The sequence below is a fragment of the Ipomoea nil genome, unplaced genomic scaffold, assembly GCF_001879475.1.
Source record: "Ipomoea nil cultivar Tokyo-kokei standard unplaced genomic scaffold, Asagao_1.1 scaffold2484, whole genome shotgun sequence".
Lineage (NCBI taxonomy): Eukaryota > Viridiplantae > Streptophyta > Magnoliopsida > Solanales > Convolvulaceae > Ipomoea > Ipomoea nil.
Genome location: NW_017618912.1, coordinates 540002 through 561844, shown reverse-complemented (window position 1 = coordinate 561844; position 21843 = coordinate 540002). Strand labels below are relative to the sequence as shown.

General features: G+C 35.6%; 1 protein-coding gene and 1 pseudogene across 1 annotated transcript; both read right to left on the bottom strand.

The window, feature by feature from the left end:
* Positions 1 to 1242: 1242 nt before the first annotated feature.
* On the bottom strand, positions 1243 to 7404 carry LOC109153455 (annotated as a pseudogene).
* Positions 7405 to 11839: 4435 nt separating this feature from the next.
* Positions 11840 to 13012, bottom strand: LOC109153454. The gene is made up of 2 exons (XM_019301324.1): positions 12473 to 13012; positions 11840 to 12424 (listed from the first exon to the last, which is right to left on the bottom strand). The coding sequence occupies exons 1-2, from the start codon at positions 13010 to 13012 to the stop codon at positions 11840 to 11842; spliced, it is 1125 nt and encodes a 374-aa protein (XP_019156869.1).
* Positions 13013 to 21843: the final 8831 nt, after the last annotated feature.

Sequence of the window (21843 nt, the reverse complement as noted above, 5' to 3'; positions counted from 1 at the left end):
ACTACAAGAAAAATGCACATAGACAACGGTTAATAATCGTTGTCGTAGGGGTATAATTTCCGTTGTTGAAGCCGATGTTGTTGTTGTAAGTCCTGCGCATAGACAACGGTTTTTTAACCGTTGTCTTTTCTAGAAACAACAACGGTTTTTTAACCATTGTCTATTAAGTGTTGTTGAAGCCCGTGTTGTTGTAAGTCACGCACATAGACAACGGTTAATAACCGTTGTCTTTTCTAGAAACAACTAACGGTTTTTTAACCGTTGTCTATTAAGTCTTGTTGAAGCCGGTGTTGTTGTATGTCACGCACATAGACAACGGTTAATAACCGTTGTCTTTTCTAGAAACAACAACGGTTTTTTAACCGTTGTCTATTAAGTATTGTTGAAGCTAGTGTTGTTGTAAGTCGCGCACATAGACAACGGTTAATAACTGTTGTTTTTTCTAGAAACAACAACGGTTTTTTAACCGTTGTCTATTAAGTGTTGTTGAAGCCGGTGTTGTTGTATGTCACGCACATAGACAACGGTTAATAACCGTTGTCTTTTCTAGAAACAACAACAGTTTTTTAACCGTTGTCTATTAAGTGTTGTTGAAGCCGGTGTTGTTGTATGTCACGCACATAGACAACGGTTAATAGCCGTTGTCTTTTCTAGAAACGACAACGGTTTTTTAACCGTTGTCTATTAAGTGTTGTTGAAATCGGTGTTGTTAAAAGTCACGAACATAGACAACGGTTTTAAACCGTTGTCGAATCTTCCAAAGACAATGGTTTTTGACCCGTTGTCAATTCAATGTTGTTGAAACCGGTGTTGTTAAAAGTGATGCACATAGAAAATGATTTTTAACTGTTGTCTTTTATTTAAAAGACAACAGTTATAAACTGTTGTCTATTGTGTGTTGTTGAAATCGCTGTTGTTAAAAGTCACACCCATAAACTGTTGTCTTTTGTAGAAAAGACAACAGTTTCAAACTGTTGTCTATTGTAAAATAGACAACTTTTAACTGTTGTCTCAACCCGTTTTTAACCTGCTTAAATTTTAATCATATAAAAAAAAAAAACAATTTATCCATTCACCATGGCCAAGTGCAGTTACATTGCCCAATCTAAGCAAGGTTCATAATAACAAGTCTAAATACTGAGCATGACCAATTCTAATCAAATCATCATCCAAGTCATAATACTACAAAAAACAATTCCGATCCACGATCTAAGTCTAAATGATCACAACGTCAAATCATACCTACTTTATATAACTTGATAGAATATCGGCCCATTCTGAACGCACCAGATCAATAACCGCTTTGTCATAATCAACTTGTTGGAACTACATGTAAATAGTGAGTAAATAAATTAGTATAGATAAAATAAATTTGCAAAATAATTATATGATTTTTGACAAGACCATGACAACAACAAAAAGATTAACAGATACTTAAAAAACATGCAAAATATTATTATAAGAAATAACAAACAACCTACTCTCTGTTAGAGCATGGATGACATGCAGCACTTTACCTAATAAACTAGCTTTCCATTCCAAAGCTTAGAATAATCGGAGTACAAATCAAACCACAAGGTATTAACGTAACATTTTATTTAGCTAAACAAAATTAACCATCAATATGAAGTCTAGAATGCTATCCTAGATCCATATGAAGATAAATTGATACCATATTAAGTAGAATTTCCATCAGAAGTAAAATCTAAGCTCAAAAATACCAGTTAACAAACATAAATGAACATTGATATGAAACAGCAATAATTTTACAATCCCAAAGGAATTTTGAAAGAATGTGAATCAATTATTATAGAGTTATGACATTATTAACATATATTGTTAACCATACAAATAGTACACAACAACTCTCATAGTTTTTTAGTACTTCATGCATATGCCATATCTGAATGGCAGTACCATATCGTTTGATGTAAACAAAGCTGAGGATGGGCATGAACATTAGACATCAATGTAGTTTTCACATTTACTTGATTGATTGGTAGCAGGGTTATGCGAATTCGGGCAATCACTCATGGTACAATGTTTTTTTTTTGTTTTTTTTTGAAAGTAACTCGTGGTACAATGTTAATTTGCCATATTTAGCAGGAGGAAAAATGCTCAGCTACTAGTGTAAGCAGCAAAGGTTTAACTACCACAGAGAGAACAAAGCTAGAGACTCTTCACAAAATAAGCCCACATTTTGAATTGCAAAATAGAATTCAAAATAAGCTCCAACACACTATAAGATGTATATTCTCAAGCTCTGTACTGATAGTCAATCCCTAAGCTGCAAATAACATCCAAAGTTGGATGCATCTAGACTCTAGAGTCACAGTCAACTTCTTTCCTACCCATATACAAGAAAAACATCTGGGAAAATACATGAAGGAATATCTAATACACAGCACAAACCAGTATAAATATCAAAAAATAAACAAGGAACCCAACTCTCAGCTCTTATTAATACGCATAGACATCACTAAAAATAGAAATAAGAGTAACAAAATAGACTAATTAATGGAAAGCATAATAGACTAATGTATTACCAGTGTTTGAACATAATTTTTATCTTCAATGTCTGGCATGTTCTCAATTAAAGTTTTCATGTAAGCCATGACATAGAAATCGCATTGGTTACTATCCGGTTGACAAGGAGCTTACAAATGTTAAATAATATTTGCATTATTTGTCTATATACAAACACTTATATCTAATTAGTTAAAAATATTAAATTATCTTGACAATTTCCCAAGCAGTTTTACTTCGTCCTTTATTTCAATTCGAAGAGGACGCATGAACCATTTTAATAGCCCTTCATATATATATATATATATATATATATATATATATATATATATATATATATTTTGTTGATTATTCAGATAATGTAATAATCATACTGATATAAATTGAAAGAAATTTTTTTAAAAAAACTTACATTTCTACAACATGCTTCCAATCATCATCGCGAATGCGATGACTAAGAGGGTCCCACAAATAAACAATATCCTTATTGACGTTGATAACTGTCAGAATCCAATGGAAACTATGCACAAACACATAATTAAATTACATCAACACAAAATAATATGCAATTGAAAGTATAATTGTAACCATTCTTACCCAATATTACATGGCACCAAAAGTGTTGCATTACTTGGATTGTCCATCAGTCTGGTTGCTAAAGCTCGTGCCCTGCTTTCCAACTATTGATCTAGAAAATTTTTATCTGTTCTTTTCGTTGGCACATGCCCTACATGACACGGCTGCATAAATATGAATTTCTCAAACTTGTTCTCTTCCATCATCTTTTTATACAAATACCTAACATTGGAATGGAAACTGAATTAGAATAACAAAGCATAGAAGTGATAAGTTATCAATTTGACTCGAAATATATATTAAATCATACCATATGTACACAGCAATACACGTGTACGATATTGGCATCAATCGACAAAAAGGAGTCACATCTTCGTCGTGCACAAAGAGAGTACATTCTTCCCCCCGAAGACATTATTATCTAGCAATATTTGTAAACTCTCTCCATTCCCAAGTGCACGCTTGTAATAACAGTAAAGTAGCCATAATGACTTAGGCATACTTGAGGAGTTCAACTCAAGCTTTTTGACTTCCTTGCCCGCTTTCTTCTTAGATGGTTTCTAATTTGCAAATAGACTAAGAAAGGCATGTTTATTATATACATACTAAGTAAAATTTACCTCCAAGACATCTTCTTGGTCAATAAATTGCAGCTCATCATCATCCTCCTCAAAATCCAATTTTTGTTGAATATCACCAATTTCTTCTTCACTTTTCTTCGCACCCTTTGCATCCTTTGCAGTACAAATGCCTTATGCTTCAATCTGAATATTACAGCCAACATTTTGAAGTACCATATTTTCTAACTTTGCTACTCTGTCTTCAACTTTGGCTTGTCGGCTTAGAAGAACATTTTTCTCATGAGCATGCATCACCCCTCTACCCATTCTGAAATATGTTGAGGGATTGACATGTCCCCCTATAGCCCTCACCCGACCTCCATGCTCCTTAGATTCAAGAGCCTGTGTCAGGATGTCCTCATTTGGTCCTTGAAGTTGCAACAAACCATCTTGCTTTTGCTGAATATATTCATCCTGTAATGCATGACAAATGACCATGATATAACCACAATCTTTAGAAATACATAAAGAGGATAATACCAGTAAATGTTTTGCTTACAATCTTTTTAAATTTTGTCTTCAAAACATCTCCTTGTATTTTTCCTTGCTTACTAGTTCTCCCTTTCTTCCACAGTATAGCTCTATTAACTTCGTCATCATCACACAATTCTTTGACTACAGGCAAGAAGATTTATAAATGTCAAACTTAGGGTGAAAATGAGTTTAAGTTAATAATAGTGAAAGTGAAATAATAATTACTTACAATTTCACTAGCAAGACGTGCATATCCTTTACGAGCAAGCCTATGTGGATAAAGGTTTTTCTTTCTTCGTAACTTTTGTAGCTCGCTTAGTTTCTAAGACAAACATGATCAAATTAAAACTTCACATTATATTTCTGCCATAGCACCATACATTAAGATAAAATTAAGACTTCTTGAACGATACTACATTGAAGTGCAACATCAAACCAACAAGGAGAACTATATTGCAGTAAAATTTTGCAAATTCTTTAATTTAAATATCAATTATGGATGTTACTATATTGAAGGATACTATAATCTTTATTAGAGACTTCTTGTGTAATTTTTCTCTCGTTTCAGCATTAATACATTGAAGTGTAGTCTCTGCTAGTGTAGAATTTTGGATGAATAGTTGCTTCTGTGCAGGTGTTTAACTTGGGAAGGCTGCTATTATTAAGATGTGTTCTGGCATTCAACGTGTAGGTATAATACTATTGCAAAAGGACATCAACATTCCATGTAAACTTAAAATTAGGCCAACATTATATACTATACAGCAACATGCTAGTTGTCAAACATAGGAGAATAAAACATGTTTGTTTTGGTTAAAATTCTCACTATAATAGGGTTTTAAATAAGGTCCCAGATTTAGCCCTCAAAATCAGCCTAGGATAAATATACAAGGTTTTTACCCAAAACACAGTGGCAAATGAGGAATTAGGAAATACAAAGTGCAGTTACTAATGGGAGAAATTTTTCAATAATTTGTTTTCTTATAAATTATTGAGGTATGTACTTGCACTCCTAATTCAGGTATGTACTTGCACCCCTTAATTTTTATAATTTTTTTATACCTTAGCTGGCAAATTAAAGGACCACAATTTATGGAAGTAAACCAGCTTAAGTTGGCATAATTCATAGCTAACGAGTTCAAACCAAAAAGACCAATAGGCGAGGCCGTTCACATTAATCTATCAAACTAGTAATTTTGATAATTTTGATTTTGGCAGGAGGAGGGCTATGTTGGAAGGAAGAAGGAGGAGGAGTGGAAGAGAAGCTGAGAGCCAAGGAAGAATGCATTGAAGTATTAGAAGCAAAAATTGCATTATTGGAGCAACAGGAATTGATAAGGGAAAGAGAAGTTGATATCTTGAAACAAAGCCTGAAGATTATGTTCCACAAGAAGAAAGCACATGCTTAAAATTAAATTGTTTCCTAGCTATAATTTCATATATATATGAAAACATCTATCAGAGAGCTGAATGTTTATGTATAGTATAGTATTTCATGGCCTTTGACAGAAGGTCAATAGGTAACTCGAGTTGAACTTGTAATCATGTGGTTACATAGTTAACAACCTGACCAATTTGGTTGGGGTTCTTCCTATAATTAACAATTTTTCTAGCTATAAGTAGAACAGCAGCAAAAGTCTGCGCACATAAATCTTTTTGCTGTATACAAAAACTACCATTTGCACTCAGAAAGAGCAGCTTCTATCTTTCTTATTGCATCTGATGGGTACAGAAATGGGGGAAAAGAAGTTGAGAATTAATCCAAAAATGTAATTTCAAAATTTTTCAACTCCTTAATTATTCAATAAAGATTTAGCACTTCAAAACTTTTTAACAAGTAATAATGCATTACATATTTCCCAATGAGTTATGACAACTTTAGCAAATACTCCAAAACATCTACAGTTCAAGAAAAGAAAGTAAAAAAGAACAACGTATATCCAGTAACATATTAGCAATCAAAACATGTGATCATATGCATATAGAGCATCCCAGTTGCAAGTTGCATTTTGTATGTTTAAAAGTTCATTTATGCACACAAGTCCAAGTGTCAACTGAACAGTTACAAATTAAAATATAATACATCATTGGAGAAGGAAAATGTATATTTTAAACAAATTAAAGAACGGTAGTAGTTGTCAACTATGCTTAGATAATTTTGAGGTTACCTTGAAGTCTTCGGACATGCGGGTAATCACAAATTGAGTCCATTCATCTCCCATAATACCATATCCTGCGGGTGGTTTATGCAAGTTTTCTTCATCATTCAGTCTTGAATAAATAAATTTATTTGTGAGTTGTGTTTTATATTGCCGCCATTTGTCATTTGCTGAGCTCAAGCAATTTTTCTTGAATTGTGCAGGAACAATGAAGCTCAACTACATAGAACAAATTTTGTTAGAATTAAAAGACTAATATGTTAAATATCACAATTAATACAAGTAAAAGAATGAGAATTTGCTTACATTAACAGCGTCCCATATCTTATCTTTAATATCTTGTGCCACATGTTTCCATGTCTTAAAATTCAACTTGACCTTTTCTCTTGCAAGGGCACCAATGTAACTTTGCAATTCTGAAGCACTTTCTCCAATCGGTTGTACTAAAGCATTGAATTGTACCTCTTTCCTCACTCCTTGTACCCTTTGCATAGCAAGCTTATGCATTTGGGTACGACCTCGAGTGCTCGTCGTTGATGAAGTATCTATATGTAGATTGTATGTAATCATGATGACTGGGCAACTACTATATGTAGAATTCATTACACTATGAGGATTTATCCCGTCTGTAGATAAAGCCAATCTAAAATTTCTTGGCTCATTAGCAAAATCTGGCCACATATCATCTACTGTTCTCCAACAAGGTGCATCAGCTGGATGACGTAAGTAACCATCACAAACTTTATTATCAATATGCCAAGTTAACTCCTTAGATATGTCCTTGTTCCGAAACATTCTTTGAAATCTTGGTATAGGTGGAAAGTACCATAACACCTTTGCAGGAACTCCTATGGATATCTTAGAATTCTTGCCTATCTTCCACTTGAAGTTCCACAAGTAGGGCAATTAGTACAGTTTGCATTCTCCTTCCGATATAAGATACAGTCATTTGGACACGCATGTATTTTCTCATAGTCCATTTCTAATGCAACAAAGCTTCTCTTTGCCTCATATAAAGAAGAAGGCAATACGTTGTCAGTTAGAAGCATTTTTGCAAACAAATCTAGAAGGTCCGTAAAACTTGCGTCGCTCCAACTGTATTTTGCCTTCAAGTTATATAACTTCCCTCATATTCATAACATAATCTATCTTTTGACATCCATTCTTCGTCCATTGTTTATTTATACACCAATGCTACAAAATAGTCAAGTGACAAGAAAAATAAATTCATGTCGCTTAAAAATAATCAAGTAACAAGACAAATAAACAACTCGAATACAATGCCAAAAGAATCAAATATCACAGTTATACTCTGAAAAATAATCTATTGATGGAAAAAAGTCACAAAACTGAAAATAATATGTTGTCCTAATAATTTATTATATTGATTTCCTAACACATGGTTAATGGAAAACTACATGTCTTAGCATTGAAAACAAAAAATAAAGTCATGTAAACTAGAGCATCTCACAGATTCTGGCTATAGAGCATCTCACAAATAGGTGAAAAGCATATTCATACTCCATGTTGAAAAGCTGGTAAACAATATTAAGAAGTTCATGCGTAAGAAGAGATTGTGAGCAGAGTTGCCAGAAATAAAAATTTGATCTTTGGTGGTGACATTTTGATCTTTTGTGGCTATGGCCTATGGCTTAACAGTAATCTTCACTACTACATTTTTCCTTCTTCTATTTTTCTTTTTAGAAATTGTGAACAGAATAGAATAAAAAAATGATAAACTTAAGAGACTCAAAAAATAAACTCTCAAAAAGACCACTTAAAAATAAGGTTAGGATTGTTTATGCTAAACTTAATAATTAATTATAAACTCAATAATTATAACAATAAACACTCAATTTTTATAATTCGTGATATAATTCCAGTAATAAGAATTTAAAAAAAAAAAACTAAACTAAACTAAACTACTGAGTTTAAGCAAATCCTCAGACTTTGGCTATTGGCATTGTTATGCAATGGTGGGCGTGAAGTTTGCCTAAGAGTGAACCACACTTTTGTGTATATACAAGCTCCCAAGCTGAGGACGCAGTTGACACATCTAAATTCGAACTTAGAGTGCATAGAAATTGTATACATCTCTACCTCCCTTAGTGTATCGTCCTTCTTGCATATTTGGTGTCAAAATTAATCTGGGGTTTAAGAGCATTCACAACCTAATGGTGTCAAAATTAATCTAGGATTTAAGAACATTCACAGCCTAACAATCCAACAATTAATTTAGGGAATAAGAAAATTCACAACCTAATAATCCAACAATTAATCTAGGGTTTAGGACTAACCTGTAGGATTGTGATGGGGAATCCAACCGTGGAAGATTAGGGAGGAGGAGATGGCGGTAGAGGAGGGAAGAGGTGCAGGTTGAGAGCGACGCTGTGGGGAGACGGCGGCGCAGCTGACTGCGGAGAGCTTCTGTGTTGTCGACGGCGACGTGGGCTTAGCGACGGCGACTGCAGAGAGCTTCTGTGTTGTCGACGGCGACGTGGGCTCAGCGACGGCGACTGCGAAGAGCACTCTGACTGCGGTCGGCGGAACCTCTCACTGCCGAGAGTGGCGGTCGGCGGAGTAACGTTGTCTAATCGAGTTGCGGTCTGAACGAGTTACGTTGTCTGATCTGATCGAGTTGTCTGTGCGCAATTTTGTCTTAGAGGGAAGACAAAAATTTCATTCCCAATTTTTTCTTAGAGGGAAATTTTGCCTTAGAGGGAAATTTTATCTTAGCTTAGAGGGAAATTTCGTAACAAAATATTAGTTTAATTACCCGGGTCGCTACATCCGGTCAATTAAAATAGTACCGGGTATATAGGTACAGAACACGAGATTCATAGATTTCTATAATGTAGATTCATAATTTATATATAGTATATTTCTAATGAGTAAATACCCAAAATGGTCCCTCGACTATAGCTAAATTCACAAATTGGTCATCGACTTTCAATTTGAACCAATTAAGTCCTTAACTTTGCAATTTTAACACAATTTGGTCATCTGTGTATTTGACAATTTGTTGGCCGTGATCTTTGAGGATATATATGTAATTTCACGATTCTACATCATTCGCCGCAATTCTGCATCATCGCTGGCGTCTGCGCCGTAATCGACGATCTCTAGAAGAACCTGCAGCTCTCGTCGGAGCACATGGAGGCCTCCAGGATGACATTGCACCATTTCGGAAACACGTCGTCTTCTTCGCTCTGGTACGAACTCAACTAGAGTGCGGTCTGAAAATGCAACCGAAATCTTAAAAAACCGACGATGGACCATGAAATTACATATATATCCTCAAAAATAATAGTCAACAAACGGTCAAATAAACGGAGGATCAAATCATGTTAAAATTACAAAGTTAAGACTTATTAATTGGTTGAAATTGAAAGTCGAGGACCAATTTGTGAATTTAGCTATAGTCGAGGGACCATTTTGGGTATTTACTCATTTTTAATTTAAATACAGTTGTATAGATTAATAATTTCTATACAGTAAAATCATAATTCCTATACTGCAGATTCATAATTTCTGTATTGTTGATTCATAATTTCTAAACTGTATAGTTATCAACACTTGGGAATATGAACATCGCAAATTATAAACATAAAGTTCTGTAATTGTGAATATAGATCATATTTATTCAATCATTATTAATATGCATTTCAATTCAAAAATTATGAATATATAGTTTGGTAATTATGAACATAGAGCTAATTAAGATCGCGGCAAAAGAAATGGGATATAGCTAACTGTACGGCATCGATCAACTACTCTTTCATATCAATTCTCAACGTGTCCTAGGCATGCCGGAAGGGTCGATTACCAACATATAGCTAACCTTGTTAGTCATGCGCTAGCCAGAAGGGTCGATTATCAACACAGCTAACCTTGTTAGTCATTCGCTAGTCGGAAGGGTCGATTACCAACATATAGCTAACCTTGTTAGTCACGCGCTAGCCGGAAGGGTAGATTACCAACATATAGCTAACCTTGTTAGTCATGCGCTAGCCGGAAGAGTTGATTACCAACCCCGGCCCTTATCATACCGCCCTTAACCCCTACACATCATACCGCACCATTATGAACACCACCCTATATTGTTTTTTATACTTGATAATTATTATTATTATTTTTTTGAATTCATAGATTGGTCTTAATTGTAATATAATTGAAAATAAAACTTTAATGAATTTACTTTGAAATTTTGGTGAATAATTTTATATTTAAATATGAACGAAAATAGAACTATTAAATTAACTTTTGAATTGTATTCTTTCTTTGTTAAATTATAGGTAAAATATAAGGTGTAACACTTTAGTATACAAGAGTTGGTGTGGTTTGGTGGATTTAGCTTTGTTTGTTATGTTAAAGGTCTTGGGTTTTGTCCTTCGTGGTGGCATTCTTAACCTATTTTATACAATCATTGTCTTGGTTCTCAAAGACAACACATAAGCAAACTGGTAATATACTAGATGTTGCGCTTGAATACATAAGTGTTTGTGTTGCTTAGTTGGTTAAACTGTTTACTTGTTAAGTTTATGGTCATAGGTTCGACTCTTGTTAACATCCTTGTTTTTATTTTATATACCTGTTAAATAATGATGCGCAAAGACAACAGTTTTTTAAAACCGTTGTCTTTGTAGTGTTGTGTATTCAAATACGCTTAAAGACAACATACTAAAGACAACGGTTAAATAAAACCGTTGTCTTAAACAAATAAAGAACGCGCAACGATAACGGTTATATAAAACCGTTGTCGTTTTAGTGTTGTGTATTCGAGTGCGCTTAACGACAACACACCAACGACAACGGTTAAATAAAATCGTTGTCTTTTTTTTTTTTTTTTAAAAGAGCGCACAAAGACAACGGTTTTAAACAACCGTTGTCTTTCTAGTGTTGTGTATTCCAATGCGCTTAAATACAACACATCAACGACAACAGTTAAAAAACCCTTGTCTTATTTAAAAAAAAACGCACATAGACAACGTTGTCGTTGTGGTGTTGTCTTTTCACAAAATGCACAAAGACAACACACTTATAACAACGGTTAAGTAAAAACCGTTGTCTTTGACAAAAGTGTTGCATCAAAGACAACGGTTTTGGACCAAACTGTTGTCTTTTATACAAAAGACAACACTTTTCTTAAAAACTGTTGTCTTTCTAGTGTTGTCTATGTGCATTTTTCTTGTAGTGATTTATTTCTAGTACTCAGACTTAATCTTATTTGTAGTTTTACCCCTTTTAGCCTGTGCAATCACCAAAGAATGGTGATTGTGGCGGTGACACTCCCACTACTTATCCTCTAGTTTTCCACTGCATAGTTTATGTTAATGACTGTTTAGAGATGTAATTAAGAGTTAGAAAAGTGGGGTGTTACACACATCTCTTAACAACTTCCAACAATTTTCTCAAACATACACATTCAATTAAGCACTCATGCAAGAATCAACACACTCATTCCCAATTAGAGTGTTACCTTTCTCAAGATTGGCCTCCAGCCTGAGTTTGTCCCATGACCATGATCCTCCCTGGTCCAGCTCCTCTGGTACGTCCTTGCTGCGCTCCACCTCGTCCATGATTCCCATTCTTGTGCGGACCTCCTTTCGGTGGGTAACCACGTCCCATAGTTTGATTCGGCGCCTGATTGATCGGACCTCTGGGTGGCTGGCTCGGGATCGTACCATGAGATCCCTCAGTCCTCGGAGAACGACAAGTAGCAGCTCTATGTCCCGATTTCCCACATTGGAAGCAAACCACGCGCAATGCTCCACAAGTGGTCCTAGGATGGTCCTTGCCACATCTCGGGCATACCGAAACCCTCTCACTCGGTGGTCCTCCGGCTCCAACTCCCTGTCTCATAGTCATATTCCTCCTTTCCCGGCCTCGGTTGTCAAACCTGCTCGTCGGATTGAACCTGTGCCCCTTGTTCAAATGTGAATCCACACCCTCATTCTTTTTCTTCATTCCCTGCATGGCATCTCGGTGCAACTGTTGAAGCCTAGAGTAACCAGCAGCTGCATCATAGGCTTCAGTCAAAGTAGCAAATCTCGCCGCGGAGAAAGACTTCTGAGCATCATAGTGCAACCCTCAGATAAACTTGCGAGCCCTACTCGCCTCATCAGGTGCCAAGGTAGGAGCGAATCGAGATAGTGCCACAAAGCGGGCATGACACTCCTGGACAGTCGAGCTTCCTTGCTCGAGATGCAGAAACTCCTCATACTTGGCAGCCTTGACATGCTCCAGATAGAACCTCTCCCTCAACACCATCTTGAACATCTCCCAGTCAAACCCCTCTCTCGCCTGAACAGTCGGTCCTTCCGTGACCCACCAGTGATCGGCCTCTCCCTGTAGATAGTATACAGCAGCCTCTACTTGCTTATCCTCTGGGCATCCTACCACATCAAGCAGCTTGTCAAACGTGCGGATCCAACTCTCGAGAACTTCCGGATCCTCCTGACCCAAGTAGCACGGTGGATTGCGTCCCGTGATCTTCCTAGACACATCACCGCCACCGTTATTCCCATTGAGTACGGCAGCTCCTATGGTCTGAGTCAACTGGGTGAGCTGGCGCAGGCTCTCGGTCAAGTCTGTAGATGATGACGCTCCAGGTCCTGTGGAGCGAGGAGATTCCTCTCTAACTCTTCGCGGCGGCATCGCGATGTCCTTTGAACATGACCAGAACAGATCATTCTTGTTAGCACAACTAAAGGTTAGCTGATTCTAACTTCTCTATTCTTGAGACAAGGCTCGCAACAAGCAAGGCACACAAAGCAAACAAAGGCATTTCTTCTCATCTATTTTAACAACTTAACAAAGACAAACTTCTCTTCTATGCTTTTAACTTTCAAACTCTTGGTTTTTCTCTTTCAACTTCTCACTTTTAACTTCTCTACTTTGCTCACAACAGATAACAAAAGCATAACAAGCACATAGGTAAATCACATAAGCAATTAACAACAAGACAAGGAAACTCATGACCTCACCGCGTCCCTTTTTTATACTTAGAGCTTTTTTATCATCGAATCTCACACTTAACCACTGAACTTGAGGCTTTCTCTTCTTAATTCATCACTTAGGGTTCTTTCCCTAATCTCATCCTTCCTAGGATTTCACTCAAGTTCATTTTCTTAACTCATCCTACTCAGGATTTCAACTTAGAGATCATTTCCTATTCGGTCTTTCCTAGGCTTTCCACTTAGAGTTCTCATACTTAATCCTAAGAGTCAAACTTCTTAAGTCTCCCGCGGTTCGTACCGCTCTGATACCAATTTGTAACACCCCACTTTTCTAACTCTTATTCACAAATCTAAACCACAACTATCATAAGCTAAGCAGCGGAATAAATAAGTAAAAAGGATAACAAGATGGAATGTCACCGCCGCAACCACCACTCCGTGGTGATTGCGCAGGCTAGGGGAGGGGGGGTTGAACTAGAAATAATATAAATATCTAACATCCATATTAATTACTGAAAGTCATAAGGGGGAAAAAGTCACCCCAAAAATCTACATCATCAACGTCAACAAAACATCACAAGTCTAACATCCGATGGATAATGACATAAATAAATCAATAAGAGTTTAGACATCTCAATCTAATAGACTAGTCTAACTCGATCACTTCTCATTGCTGGGCCCACCTGAAAGGGGTTTTACAAGCAACACATAGACAAATAGGAAAGCACCCGTTAGCACGAAGCTAAGTATAACCACACTCAACCCTGTAAAGTACTATAGAATATACTTTGAAAACATTTGATTTCACTCGTATACAGCAAACTCATCTCATAGACAGCTTTAGTCGTATCACATACTTTCTAGATGCTTGCAACCTATAATATCAACAGACATGCTTCGAGATATAAGACTTAACAACTTAGATACTTCAACATGTAAACTTCACAACAAACTTAACAAGCAAGTCCTGCTTACAAATAGTGTCATGCTAATAAACCATACAATAGGTATTCTCATGCTCTCAAATTCTCATCACATAAACTGGATATACAAGGCTTCAAATGTAACTAAACAATCATGCTCGATAAACATTCTTGAATCAACATTCTCATTATACAATCTCATACGATATTCTACTCAAATGCAATCTTGTGCAATACTATAGTCATATGTAATCTCGTGCAATACTATAAACATGCTCATATGCAATCTCGTGCAAAACTATACTTATGCTCATATGCAATCTCGTGCAATACTATAAATATAATCATATGCAATCATGGGCAATACTATACTCGTATGCAATCTGGTGCAATACTATACTCATATGCAATCTCGTGCAATACTATACTCATATGCAATCTCGTGCAATACTATACTCATATGCAATCTCGTGCAATACTATAAATATATACTCATACACACATTGTGAAAAAAATAGAGTACTTTCTGTGGAGGTCTCATTGAGTCATAAATGACTTGCTTTCTTTCTTTTTTTAGAGTCGCAATGACTCATTTCTTTCTTTCTTAGAGTCGCAATGACTCGTTCTTTCTCTTTTAGAGTCTCAAGACTCATACTTTCTCTTTAAATGGACGAGGTAGGAACTTCATCATAGTGTGAATGAACCTATCTGGGCACGGCGTCTAGCCGACCTAATACTCTGCTCGTCCACCGAACCACTCTCTTGGTTCTATGCTCTAACTCTGTGGAATCAGATATCGAACTTTTAGTGTGCACACCCCCTGACCAGGATTCCAAGCCTGGCGGGCAGTTTCCAACCTCGTAACGTGGGAATACGCAATGTTACATATACTGGGACCGCAATGTCCATAAAATCATCCAAGAGGATATAGTCCAAACGGGATCCTCCAAAACCTCACCGATATAGATAATACATAGATATATCTCTCATGCATGCAACAATTCTACTACTTCTCAATGCATCAAAGAATGATATACCACATGCTTATAACTTTTTGAAAGTAATACTTGGGCTCACGTTGGCCCCTTATGCATTTTTGAAATATGAAACATGTGAGATGCAAAATACTCTATAACATGCTTCTAAACCATGTAAAAATCCATAGAAATTCTCAAGGATATCATATTATACTCAGTTTGCAAGATAGCAATTTCTATACATTTCTATCAACAAAACATGCTTCAATTCTCTTTGATCAAATATCACATTTTAGTCATGCTTTCATAATAAATCATATTCTCAAATGATCATGCTTCTCTACTCAATACAAAAATAAAATCAGATCACTTAACCAAGCATTTCTCATACACAGTGAACTTAACATATATATACTGTGTAGCAAATCATTCAATAAATTCATCATAACATACTCATTTTTTTTTTATCCAAATTCAACGAAGTCAAAGCCAAAACATGCGTCGAGACGATCCCGAGGTACCGAGCCACAAGGGCCGGTGACACCTGACCCGAAACGACACGTAGATGAGCCACAAGGGCCCGACCACTGCACAAAAACTCCTCAGATTAATACTCAGGGACCTGGGGTGGGACTCCTCATGAGCCGCCCCATGTGTCCTGTTACATTGCCGGGCCTAGGCAACAGCCCTCTCTTAGGGCCGTGCCCTAGGCCCGGTTGGCCCCGGCTCTCCTGATGGGCCGCGGCTAAGGCCGCTGCTCTGATCTGGTGCACACTGTGTGTGCACCAGATGGAGATTTCCACCTGCAAAAATTATTCCAAACATGTCCAAAACCTTCTCAACACTTCAAAGACAAATACTAGATCATTCCAAGCTTAAACACCACAAAATCTCATCATTTCTACTCATTTATACTCAATAAAGAGGCTTCACAGAGCCAAAAAATTAAAGAGGGAGTCCATGGGGTTATACCTCTTAAAGCTTCTTCTTCTTGTATGAATCTCAATCTCCTCTCTACTCAAACACCACCTCCTTCACCACTGCAATGCTTCTTTCTTCTATCAAACAAAGGTTTGGGAGAGGCAAGGTTGGAGATCAAAGAATAACAATTGGATAGTGTTGTTTATATAGGGTGCAAAACCCTAGGTAAAGGCAAATGATTGGGTGAGGGTAAAATGGTAAAAACTTGGCTAGAATAAGTTCTCAAGCAATGCTTCTTGGAGTGGTGTGGTTCACCTAGCATCATGGACCAAGGGCTAGAAATGCTATTTTAAATACTTTGGGGTTGAAAATGAATTTTCTCAAAAAGTTTTCTAGATGAACACTTGTTTAAAGTCTTTTTGAATTCTCCCGGTTTCACTCAGATTGATTTCTCGGTTTAAAACTTGGTACGCGAAGTACCCGAAAATTTTGGAATTTGGAATAAAATAAGTTTTGATGTTGAATTAATTTAAAATGTGAGTAAAATAATTTATTCAAATACCAATTGATCGCAAAAATTTTTAATGGAGTGAAAATGGCTATTTTGAAATTTCTTAAAATTGGATAAATTGGTCATTAATTTGGAGTATTCATATCCCACCGAGAATGAAAGTTCTGTTGTGGCAAGCATGTACCTTTTGTCTACCTACATCTTATCAACTAAGGCAGAGGAGAGTGGACTCTCATGTAGAGTGCTAACTTTGCCACAAAGAGGTGGAAACAATTTTTCATGCATTGGTGAAATGTGAAGTGACGAGTGAATGTTGGAGACACTCTTTGAATGTCAATCAACAGGATGGCCAAGATGACTTTGCAAACTAGATTGCCCAAAATCTAAACAAGTTGGATGAGGAAGGGAAAACTCTTATGGCAGCAATCTGTTGGTCCATTTGGATGGCAAGGAATGATAAAATCTGGAATAACAAGTCAACCCCCCCCCCCCCCCAAGAGTTATCGTGGAGAGAGCAAAAGTCAACCTCAGAAGCTGGAAAGATGCAAATATACCTGCCACTTCTTACCCAAATGATCATCTCAGGTTCATTGTTAAATGGGAGAGACCTCCATCAAGCTGGTGTAAATTAAATATAGATGCTACTGTTGACAAAGTAGGAAGGAGAATGGGCTTGGGATGGATCCTGCAAGACGAGTTCGAAAGTTTTATAGGAGGAGTATCCATGCCATGGAAGGGTGTCTTCTCGCCATCGGAAGCTGAAGCCATTGCCATTAGGGAAACACTAAGTTGGCTAAAGGAGAAGCAGTTGGACAAAGTGAAAGTTGAATTGGATGCTAGGGTCGTAGTTAAAGGCTTAGATTCAAAGTTCAGAGTTTCTTCTCTTGATCTGTTATTGTTGGATATTAAAGATATGATGAGTATGTTTGCTAATATTGATATCTTGTTTTGTTAAACGTTCAGCGAATCAAGCTGCCCATTTGTTAGCTAGGGAGTCTGTTTCTATGCCTGAACGTAGGGAGTGGAGTTTTCATCCTCCTCCCTTCCTCTGTAATGTTCTTGTTGGTGACCTGAGTTAATATATTCTATTGTTTGGTTTTCAAAAAAAAAAAAAAAAAAAGACATGACCAAATGCCGGTACGTACAATGATCTACCCACTTTGATCTTTCTTAATTGAGTCGTCGATTTCATGTCGGTTGCAAAATCAATGCATAATAGATATTTATTTCATTGTGGTCGAGCAGCATAGCTGTGGCTTCTCAAATGAAAGGTTTCAGGTTCGAATCTCGGTGTGAGGGGTATTGACTCTTTGTGCTTCAATATGTTAAGAAAGTATGTATGAATAGATACTACATTGTAACAGAGTTAATAGTATCAAAAAAGAAAAAAAAAAATGAGATATTTATTTCATTGCCTCTTGACGGAAAACTATATTGGTGTAATTCGATCATGTTTTGTAATTTCTTTCTTTTTTACATATGGCATTTAATATTATTTCCATTGTAAAACTATTTGGAATCTGAACATACTGTAAAACTTGACTCCTACTTGAGAAAAGTGTAACAGATATATATCTCTCTTTAAAAAAAAAAAAAAACATTTTTCTGTTGTAAAAAAAAAAAAAAAAAACAAAAAAACAAAAAAACAAAACAAAAACAAAAACAAAAAAAAAAAACAAAAAAAAAAAGAAGAGGAAATTAAAGTTGAAATTCGCACTCCAATTTTTAGGTAAGCCTAATAAAGATATCCTATTATCCTCGCTCTTGAGAAGATTGAACATGTATCAATTATAGGGCAAATTATTCTGTAGAACCGGATCCATTTTGCAAGGTGTGTCTGTGTTCAAAACGGCGTCGTTTTATTACAAAACCATGTCATCTTACTTTTAATAAAAATTCACTTTTATTTTATTAAAAATTTTTGAATGCTGATGTTGTTCTGATTTAGATACACAATTTACATATTAAATGTTCACAATTTATCTTTTAAAAATTCAAAATTTGTATTTTACGAACATACAATGTTAACATATATGTAATTGATTACCTTATTTTGTATTCACAAGTTTTTTTCAAATACTGCAGTCACACAATATTATTATATTAGGATTTGATGATCCTGTATTGTATTCACAAATTACCTTCTATAGCTCTTATATGTTTTGACTTAAAACCACAATTTATATTCTAGAAATTCACAATTTCAATACTAAAAATACATAATTTATATGTCGTTTATGACTAGAGTTCACGTTGCAAGGTGGATCCTGATTTATGTATAACAACTTCATTTAAGGCCATAAAGTATGGGCTAAGTTAGCTATGAATATGGATTCCAAGCCCATATTTAGCCCAATAAGTCTCGGAATGAATAAGTTAGACAAATCTGCCCATAAAATTGGCAAGAAAAATCAATTGAGTTGTAGAACATTTTAACCCATGCACTCAGGTTACTAGGTTACTTGGTTCGCACATGAGAATCGGAATTGGAATGGAATCAAATACTTGATAATGGTAATAGGTTTTGGTGAAAATATTTTGCATGTTTGGTAGTGTATGACTCTATAATTGGAATAAATATTTAAAAATACAAAAACAAAAAAATCAAGGCAATTGATCTTAATATAATGACATCCAAAGCATCAATATGTAAAAAAAAAACATCAAAACAAAAATCGAAAAGTATTAATCCAAACTTAAAAATTTGATTACCAATAAGATGGAATGAAACCCATTTTTAATTAAGGAATGAAATTTTTAATTGAATGCATAACCCATAGCTGTGTTTTAAAAAGTTATAAACCAAACACTAGTGTGTAAACCAATGAACCAAATACACCTTTAATTTTTACTGATTTATTATGAAGCATGGGAAACTTTGAAAGGTTGTGTTTTCGCGTTTAGTAATGGTTTCTTCTCACAAAATTATAGAAATTAAACTTTATAAAACGATTTATGGTTGTTTCTCTAATTTTTTTAAAAATTAAATTTTTTTTTTCCTAAAATTAAACTAGTAAACAGTTCATACTTAAACATATTTAAAGATTAAAATATTTACAAATACACACTTATATATATATATATATATATATATATATATATATATATATATATATATATATATATATATATATATAGTGAAAGGTTCCCGTGCGGATGAATGCTTCCCATGCGGATGTACGGTGGATTAATGTGCGTGAGATTTGTACTCAATGTGCGTGAGTGTTGTACTTAATGTGCCTGAGATTTGTACTTAATGTGCGTGAATGTGTAAAAAGCAGCAGAAAATATTGAAAAGCTTCTTCCCCATCCCCAGTAGCCATTGCCCCCTCCCTGATGATGATGATGCGGAGGCGGGCTATGGTGGTTAAGAATTATAGGAATAATACAACAGAAATCCACACTTAGCTGCTGTGCAAATTTTACTGTGCGTGCGTCATCTATATAAACATTCAACTGCACTGGAGGTAGCTGATAATCCAGAATCTATAGCCAAATTAAAGGAAGAAGTAACAAGAAGCTTGGGCGTTAATGTGCGTGAGTTTCTGTTCTGCTTCCTTCTGAGCTCGTAATTATGAAATACTCACGCATATTAAGCACAAATCTCACGCACATTAAACACAATACTCAGGCACATTAAGTACAAAACTCACGCATATTAACATGACGCACATTAAGTACAAATCTCAGACACATTGAGTACAAATCTCACGCACATTAAGTATAAACCTCACGCACATTAATCCACCGCACATCCGCACGGGAAGCCAAAAATGCACCTGATCCCTTCCATATATATATATATATATATATATATATATATATATATATATATATATATATATATATATATATATATATATATATATATATATATATATATATATATATATATATAGGCGGGTTCAGGTGCGGCAGTGTCTTACGGTGCGGCGATTTCTTACGATGCGGCAACACCAATAGTTCAACAAATATGCACCATCAACGTTAGGAAAATACACCACACAAAACAGAGTAAACAGAGCCCTGCATCACCAAACACACACCATTAGGTGTGAGTAAAAACACCATACACTGTTCGGAAATACACCATTGGGGGTGGTGAGTTATATGGTGTATTTTTTTGAGTCTGTTGTGTATTTTGTGATGTTTTATTAGATTTCATTGTGGTGTGCTTTTATTACACTGTTGGTGCATATTGTTAACACTGTTGGTGTATTCTGGAATTTCGTCGCACCGCCGCACGGGAAGACCCCGCCGCATTTGAACTTTATTATATATATATATATATATATATATATATATATATATATATATATATAGGGAAGGGATCATGTGTATTTGTGGCTTCCCGTGCGGTTGTGCGGTTGATTAATGTGCGTGAGTTTTATATTTGATGTGCGAGAGTCTTGTGCTTAATGTGCCTGAGATTTGTACTTAATGTGCGTGAGTGTGTACTACTTAATGTGCATGAGTTTTGTACTTAAAGTGCATGAGCCTTGTGTCTAAAGTGCGTGAATTGTGTGCTTAATGTGCGTGAGTGTGTTCTTCATCCACTGCTATGAAAATTATGCGCATCCACATATCTCAAGTTTCACGACCTAATGAAGATATAGGACTATGTCAACCTTCAAATTCAATTCCAAAGTAATTTAATATAGCAATGCTCCACCAGAACCAACCTTATCTTTAGAGCCCTTTTCCCTGTGACGAAGCTCAAGTTGTTCAAGTGTCTCTGTTTGTTCAACGACAAGAGCATATTAACATTATACAGTCACGCACATTAAGTACAAAGCTCAGGCACATTAAGCACAAAACTCATGCACATTAAGTACAAATATATATATATATATATATATATATATATATATATATATATATATATATGTTTTAAATGGTTTTAGGGAGGCAACAGTTGTCGTTTCTTTGATTGGGCAGATCCTCCAATGTGTTCACGGGCAATCAGTATAATACCTGGACTTTTGAAGAGGATAAATAGAGACAAAGAAGAGATGGAGAAGTTAAAGGCTATGTTAGAAGTTGCTAATAAGAAAAATGTAGTGATGTCTAAGAAAAATAAATGTTGCAAATTCGCAATTGTAATCATCTTTGCAATTGGATTCGTAGTTCATGTGTTTAGCAATGTAGTACTCAATCAATAGCACTTGTCAAAATGCTTCCAGGCAATTAATGTTGT